Below are 8,592 nucleotides of genomic sequence, written 5' to 3'. Positions count from 1 at the left end.
ATTAACCCACTGCGCCACACCAGGACTCCTTAGTCTATTTAAGCAGCTAAAAATGGACATCAGCCTGCACCTAGAATCCTTGAACAAATGGGCTCAACATCTGTATCACCGAGAAAACCTACAGGTAGGAAGGACACTGGATCAAAGACTGAAGCGATGATTTATGCTGAATGAATGACACCTCAAGTGAGTCCTCAAAAAGGTCAGGAAGGGTCCGGACTTGGCTCTTTTGTCCGAACCTCAAGGGGGACTGCCCCCACCCCTGCCATCCCAACAGTGGCAACTCTGGCACAGCTCCCTGGACTTGGTGTCTAAGAGTTCACCTTCACCAGCTGTAGACACCTCGCTGGCCCCCAGGAGTTGGGTGGCCACCATGACACTCAGCCCTGCCAGGAAGTATGTGGAGACCCCAAATCTAGGGTCTCATTCCAAGTCTGGACCTGGGTCAGTTCACAGAACACTGAGCACAATTCAAGTAAAAAGAAAACAAAGTGTTGTCCTCCTCTGATGGGAGTCTGGTGCCCCTCCTGACTCAGCAACCAGATCAGATGGGTAGGTATGCAACACATACACACACACATGTGCACACGTACACAAAACACTACACACCGGAGCATGCATATGAACAACACAAGCATGCATGCGTGCACAGACACATATATGCCTACCGGCTGTACACATGCACAGGCCCACCCCACAAATAAACACACATCAAACATGCATGTAGTCCTGGTGTGGCGCTGTGGGTTAATGCACTGGACTGCAAAGTTGGTTTGAACTCAAGGTCCAAGATTCAAGCTCAGCAGTTGCTCCTCAGAAACCCTATATGGGGTCGCTATGGGTTCAAACCAACTCTACAGCACTTAACAACAACACAGTACATATACATGTGCACACACATGCATGGTGTCACAACAAACTTCATATGTGTATGCACTATTCACGCAATACACATGCACACATGTGTACAAACCACATGTGTAGTCACTGCTGTGCATACACCGGAATGCACGCACTGAAGCACACGCTCCACACATGCGCACACCACACCGCACAGTGCACACAGTGCATGCACCACATAGTGCACACCACACATGCACACACTGCAGTGCACACATCACACATGCATACACACAACAGTGCACTTGGTCACAAATACAATGGCTAGAGCAGTATGACACCCCCGGCCCTGTGCAGCCTGTGCAGGCTGTCCTGCTCACTTGGGGTCTGGAGCCCAAGTGTGACTGGAAGCCCACCCCCAGTCATGTCAAGCTAACAGACTGTTAACCTCTGTCTTTGAGAAGCACACCACCTGATGCCATTGGGCACAGCTGGCCAGCCTGGGCTTCCTTCTCCTTCTCCACACCTCCCCGCTGGAGCCTCACATGCACTAGGGCCTCCCCACCCCCACCAGCATGTCCTCAGTTCCGCCCACATCCCACACCCACCACTCCCAGGCCTGGGATGAACCCCAACTGCACAGTCAGTTTAGGGACCCTGTGTAGGGCTAGGACCACTGGGTGGAAAGTTCTTTAGGTGAAACTCAAATGGGTACAGCCCCGTGCTGGAGGGCACCATAGGCCTGGTGATGTTCGGGAACAAGGTCTAAGGGCAATACTGTCAGAGAGGCCAGACTCCTCCTTCTGAGCCATCTCCACTGTCCACAGGAAGGCCTGGGGGACACTGCTCAGAGAGCACCCCTGCTTCCTGCTTTCTCTAACTGGTCACTTTGCTTCTAAAAATTATCTTGGCCAAAAATCTTAGGCTCAATTTCCACTATCCATTCTGCTTCTAAGGAGCTTTTGTAACACCGTGGAGAGGAGCCAGGGTGGCACTGTGCATTATGTTGGGCTAATAACCTCTAGGTCTGCAGTTCAAACCTCCAGCGCTCCTCGGGAGAAAGACGGGGCTGCCTGCTCCTTAGAAACCCTATGCCCAGTCCCACCCTATCCTGTAGGGTCACTACGAGTCCCAATCGCCTGGATGGCAGTGAGTTTGGGGTTTCTGCTTTTGATCACATTTCAATCTACTGAGTAGATTTTTAACCTACGTATAAATGCAAGAAGGAAAAAAACAGTCAATCCCAATGAATGAAAATCTTCCTCGGCACTGAACAAACTGACTTCTAGGAGGCTCGAGTACCGGAGGGAAGGCAGAGGAAATGAAATGGACACCATGTGGACATGAAGAACACTGTGAAAACTACAGGAACTTTGTGTTTGAACATTTCTACATTAAAAGTTAAAAAAAAAAAAAGTTGGTGGCCACAGAGCCCAGAGGGTTGGAGAGAGTTGAAATCACAATCTTAGCAGAGGGCTGAGACACTCTGGCCCCATTTCAGTCTCCGTAATATAGTTATGTTGTTATATGTTGTGCTACAAACCATAAAGTCAGCAGTTCTAATCCACAAGCTGCTCCTTGGGAAAAAGATAAGGCTTTCTACTCCAATAAAGATTTATAGTCTTGGAAACACTATGAGGTTGAACAAACTCGATGGCAGTTAATAACAAGAACATCTCATTGAGAACAGCCGCAGGAGGGAAGGTAGAAGTTCTGGGAGGTAGACAAACCTCTGGACCTGATGTCAACCTTGGTCCAGAAGGCCTATAAACAGCCAGCTCACTGCATCCCCTCCAATTCTCTTCCTCACCACCACCAGTTGCCCTGAAGTCCATTCTGACTCCTCTGCTCCTTAGCATTTGCAATGGCTGATTTTCCAGATGGAGATAGCCAGACCTTTCTTCCTAAGGACCTCTGGGTGAACTCGAACCTTCAAACTTTCCATTAGCTGAGCACACTCACCATCTGCAACATTCAGATACTCCAGGTCAAAGTTCAAGTTACTGATCAAATAAATCCAGGTCATAAACCCAGAGCCTGACCAGAGCCTGACCCCGTCGGTGCCTTGCTCCGGTGGCTCTAGAATCACTTCACCATGACAAACAAAGCCTAAATGTGTGGCCTTTGTACAAACATACAGCTGCAGAATCCAGGGGCCTGGTGTGCACACAGAACCTTCTCCCCCAGAAGCTCAAGTAATTTAGGGACACTCTCCAAGAAACTCAGTTAAATCTCTCCAAGCTTCTCCAGCCTTCCCTCAGCTTGGACGGGAAAGAAAGAAGGTTTCGGACATGCAATCTCCAGGGCCCTCAGAGCGTCCCTCTTGGTGGCTGTTTGCAGAACATGGAACATGAGAGCCTAAGAGGTCAAGGACAGTCACAGTGCAGGCCTAGGTCCTACACCTCACCCTTCACAGGAAGTCTAAAAGAGACCAAAACCCTCAAACAAGGCAAACAAATCACGACTATCGAGTCGATTCCAACCGTCAGACAGAGCAGAACCGCTCCTTAGGGTCTCCGAGACTGCACATCTTTAGGAAGCAGACAGCCTATCTGTCTCCCTTGGAGTGGGTGGTGGACGTGCGGTCAGCAGCCCAACTCTTAACCCACCAGGGCTGGAAAGGGAGAAAGACAGTGAGGGCGTTTCGTTCCAATGTGCAAAATAACCGAACAGCTGGATGCTATTTGTGGATTATGGGCCAAGGGAAATTGCTACATGCCATGGCATTCTATCTATATTTTGTCAGAAGCAGGTCACCAAGAAAACTTTAAAAAACCTTTTAAAAGGGTGTTAGTGAGGTTGGCGTTTTTGCCACTGACCTCCTGTTCTCACTGATATCCATAAAAAAAATTGTTTCTCAGCCTCGTTAGAAGAAGGAATTTGGACACAATCCTCCTAGAGCTGACCCTATAGATTTCAGGGTACAGCCCGTGAATAGTGAACTAGTTTTTCTTCAACCTAAATCCTGAACCTAAACCTGGGTCAATTAGGCTGCCGTCTGACTGCCCCGGATTCATGGAGCCCCAACGTGTGTCAGAGGAGAACTGTGCTCCAGAGAGTTCACAATGGCTGATTTTCCAAAAGTTGATCCCGGAGGAGCCCCTGGGTGAACTTGAACTTTTCCTTTAGCAGTCCAGCAAGTTCCTCACTTTAGAGTCTTCCTCCCTAAAACTACAATCCAATTCTAGAGCCAGACTATCTCTGGGCGTTACCGGAAAATGCTGAGGAATCTCTGAGCTCCTTCCAGTCCGAAGCATTTCTCAAGCCTGGATCTCTCTGGGGTAAAATGTGTCATGTGGATGTAGGACCCAGTGTCAGAACAGCACAAGATGACTCATCCCAAAGCAGCAGCGTGCATCGGAAACCCAGCTGGCTAGAGTTTAGAGGCACTCAGGGCCCACGGAGAGATCATGACCAGTGCGGAGTAAACCCAAGACCCCAGGGCATATCATTCCTCACTGGAAGAACCATCATTGGAATATCACGGAGCAAGAAACTGCCTCCAACCGTGAACCTCATGGAGAGGGGGAGTGGTTAGCATCAGGTGCTAAGGAAGTACTCGTAGTGTGGTGATGTTGGGCTGTGAACCACAAGGTCAGAGGTTCAAACCCACCAGCTGCTCCTGGGAAATGTTACACAGGGTCGTTGTGAGTTTAAACTAACTCGACAGCACTTAACAACAACAACATGCTGACGATCAGGAGGCAATAGTGACTGAGTGGTAGAGTTCTCAGCTTCCATGTCAGAGTCCCTGGCTAGACTCCCAACCAATGTACCTCATGACACCACCTGTCAATCAGACGAAAACCCTAGCGGTTTCATCAGACATGTGGTTGGCATAGGACCCGGTGGCAGCATTTTGTTCCCTGGTGCACAGGGTCCCTATAGCTAAACAGAAGTTAACAATATGTTAGCTGCTACAAGTGTGCATCCCATGCAAGAGTAGAAATCGCAGTTTTTCCATAAAAGTGAAAGCGCTCCTAACCTCGCTAAGGAAAGGAAAGCAAACACACTAGCCCTCAAATACAGATGGGAATTTCAGGGCTCGGGTCACTCTGTACAATCATGACCTGATTAGGAAGTTTAAAAGGAGTCCTGGTGAGGCGCTATGGGATAAAGCACTGGACGGCAAGGCTGGTTTGAACTACAAGGTTGGCAGTTCAATCCCACCAACCACTCTCTGGAAACCCTATACAGGATTGCTATGAGTCAGAACCGACTCAACAACACTTAACAACAACAACCAACTCTCTACTTACAGCAGACTCTGACAACCCTTCTCTGGGCCAGCAATATAACCACTTGCTACAACTGCTTTGTACACACAGTTTCATTTCATTTCAGAAAATTAGACTTTAAAAGTGAAATGCTCAGGTCAGTCAGTGCCCCTGGGTGGTGTAGTCAATTAGCATGCTAGTCACCTAACCCAACATTTGGAGGTTCAACTCACCCAGAATGGCTCGGAAGAAAGATCTGGCAATCTTCCTCCAAAATCAGCCACTGCAAAGTACAGAGCACAGTTCTGCTCTGACACATGTGAGGTTGTCGTGAGTCAGAGTCAACTCAATGACATCTGGTTTGTTGGTTGATTTCACCCAAAGTCTCCCAGTAATGGTAGCTCTTAAGTGCAGTCGAGCATGCATCAACTTGTGTACAACCTTGTGTAGAATTTCCGAGGCTGCAAATCTTTATGGAAGCAGAAAGCCTCATCTTTCTCCTGCGGAGCAGCTGGTGGACTCAAGTCATTGACCTTGTGGCTAACAGTCCAGTGCTTATCCTACAAAGCCACAGTATTCAGCTTTCCTTCCAACCCCCATCCTGGTAACAACCATCAGCATAACGTACCTCAGCCTAAACTTCATTTCTTAATGGAAAATAAGCATTATGTTATACCCATTAATCACATTTAAATTTTCACTTTTGACAAAATAAAATCTTTTTTCCTTGTGGGCTCTGGAGGAACTGATAAATGCGTATGAACCTTACTTCGCTCCACCATAATTCAACCAAAGAGGATTTTCCTGTCAGTGGTTTTTTTCTACCATGAAATTAATCTCCTGGTTCTGATAAATGTGCTATGAAGTAGACATTCTAAAATGGAATGGAAATTGCTGTGTGTTTCTTTCAAGGCCTAACCAAATGACCAAATTTGGACTTCTTGGGATGGGGTACAAATTACAATAATCTGATAATAGCTTAATCCACAATTCACTGCATGTTTTGGATACTGGAAATACTAGAGGCATTGTTTCAGTGATCAAGTGACTAAACACATGCCGGGAAAGAAGATACCAATGAAATGAATCCTGTTGTTGTTGTTGTTGTTGTTGTTGTTAGGTGCCATCGAGTCGGCACCGACCCATAGCAACATTATACACAGCAGAACGAAACACTGCCCAATCCTGGGTCAACCTCACTACTGTTGCCACGCTTGAGCCCATTGATGCTGCCACTTTGCCAATCCATCTCGTTGGGGGTCTTCCTCTTTTTCTCTGATCCTCCACCTTAACCAACATGATATCCTTCTCCAGCGACTGGTCCCTCCTGACAGTATGTCCAAAGTATGAGAGACGAAGCCTGGCCATCTTGGCCTTCAAGAAGCACTCTGGCTGCACTTCTTCTAAAATGGATCTATTGGTTCTTTTGGCAGCCCATGGCCCTTTCAATATTCTCCTCCAACACCATAACTAAAAAGCATCAATTCTTCTACAGTCTTCCTCATTTACTGCCTGGCTTTTGCATGCATATGAGGTGATTGAAAACACCATGGCTGTTGTTAGCAGTCATCAAATTGGTCACCAACTCCTGACAATCCCATACACAGCCATTCTGAACCACTGCGGTCCAAAGGGTTTTCAGTGGTTGATATTTTGGAAGCAGACAGCCATGTCCTTCTTCCTGGTAAGAGGAAGCTGACAGGTAGCTGCATTGACTGGGAATCAAACGGAGTCTTCTTTATGGAAGGAGAGAGTCTGCCACTGAAATAATAGGGAAGTGGGACTAGAACAGATGGTGTTTCCAAAGTACACAACTGCACTGAAGAGCCATGCATGTTTGATGCTGTCGAGGCGGTTGGACTCATGGCAACCCTATGCAGAACAGAATGAAACACTGCCAGGTCTATGCATACAAATGCAGGAAAAAAGATGAGACCCTTCGAAGGCACTGAGCAAGTGCGTGCCTGCTACACCTGCCTGCCTCCTCCAACAGGTGATACTTCTCAGTGATGTGTTCTTAGGAGACAGGAAGCAGGTAGAGCTGGGAACCCCTCTGAGCCCGCTCTCCATGTGAAAGTTTCAAATCCCAAGAATGCTTTAACCTGGGCCTTCAGCAAAAATGTTAGCAACAATTCAAGAGAGGAAAGGGGATGATAGCATTATATGGTTTCACAGAAATAGTCACACAGCAGAGTCAGACCACAGAAACTGTTTCCCCTGGCCAAGAAGAGCCTCTCCAGGCCTCAGTTTACATATGCATAAAATGGGGATAATAAAAGCTCTCTTCTAAATGAGACCAGTCTCTTAAGCACACTGCCACCTCGCGACTTCTGAGCCTCACTTCAAACACACCCAGCGCCAAGGCGGTCCCCGGGTGCTTAGTGGAGAGCCAAGTTAAATACTTTGGCGAACAGAAGCGTCCAGCATGGGCAGGCGGGGTAGTGCCGTTGGCACTTTCGGGGGTCGTCATCCCCTCCGGGAGTGAAGCCAGATCCACAGATCTAAGTGTAATCTTTGGCTTCGTCTCCAGCCGGTGCCACAGCTGCAGAGCGCCAGGCATGCTCGGACTGTCCGGAGCAGGTAACGTGTCCCGGGAGGGTGCACACCCTAAAACAGCTCCAACACAGAACCCCGCCCAGAGGGGTCCTACCACGGTTCCCATGCCCCTCCCTTCAGCGAGGCCACACCCCGGGTCGGTAAGTGCCACGCGGGGTCAGTAAGAGTCCGCTCCAAGCACTACCCAGTGCCACAGATGAGGGGGCAAGGGACCGGAGCCCGCAGCCAGGGGAGGAGGGGACCTGAGACTAGAGTCTGGAGAGGAGGGGACCAGAAAGGAGACCAGGGACTGAAGAGCAGGGGATCGGGGCCAGCGAGGAGGCCCGGGCAGCGCTGCACTTACCGAGCGTGGCCACCGTGCCTGCCTCGAAGAGCAGACAGTCGCCGCGGCCGCGCGCCTCCAGCAGGACGCTGCTCTCCCCCGCGGGCTCCAGCCGCCGGAGCAGCCGCAACCCCTTGCTCAGTGACATGATGGGGCCAGGAATCCAGACCGGGGCCGCGGGACCGTGGGGCTCCACGCTCCCGCTCCACCACTCCCAGGAGTTTCACTTTGTGCCGCGGCGCTCCCGCCGGACGCTGGCTCCTCCCTAGCCTCCTCCTCTTCCTTAGCCACCACCCGGCAGGGGAGAGGGCGCGGCCCCTGGCCCAGGCGCTCAAAGAGGGGAGGCCACGTGGGTGGGCTGACCCCTCGGTGGGAAATGAAGGTCTTCCCTGGGCAGGGGAGCAGCCTGCGGGGGAGGATGAAGACTGAGAGTGAGGGTGCCCGGGAGAACTTGGAAGTTAAAGCATTTACAAGAAGAGCAAGCCAGCGCGTGCCCACGGGAGGAGGAGGGCAGTCAGGGTTCCTTGGGACCCTGCCCAGTACAACCCTCTGTGGCTGTCTTCCTGTCTGTAAAGTGGGCATAATAGGACTACCCACCCAGCCCACCCCTAATCCATTGTGACTCATGTTCTAGAACAGACCTCTGCTCTTTAATGT

At 49.8% G+C, this 8,592-nt stretch overlaps 1 protein-coding gene across 1 annotated transcript in view; it reads right to left on the bottom strand.

The window, feature by feature from the left end:
- SYNJ2 (synaptojanin 2) overlaps nt 1-8,083 on the bottom strand; it is a 164,821-nt gene extending 156,738 nt beyond the window's left edge. The window contains exon 1 of the mRNA XM_006868455.1: nt 7,957-8,083. Within this exon, the coding sequence (XP_006868517.1) occupies nt 7,957-8,083 (127 nt within the window). The remainder of the gene's footprint in view (nt 1-7,956) is intronic.
- Nucleotides 8,084-8,592: the final 509 nt, after the last annotated feature.

The sequence above is a fragment of the Chrysochloris asiatica genome, unplaced genomic scaffold, assembly GCF_000296735.1.
Source record: "Chrysochloris asiatica unplaced genomic scaffold, ChrAsi1.0 scaffold00117, whole genome shotgun sequence".
NCBI lineage: Eukaryota > Metazoa > Chordata > Mammalia > Afrosoricida > Chrysochloridae > Chrysochloris > Chrysochloris asiatica.
Note: the sequence above shows the minus strand (reverse complement) of the source record. Positions and strands in the feature narration are given on the sequence as shown.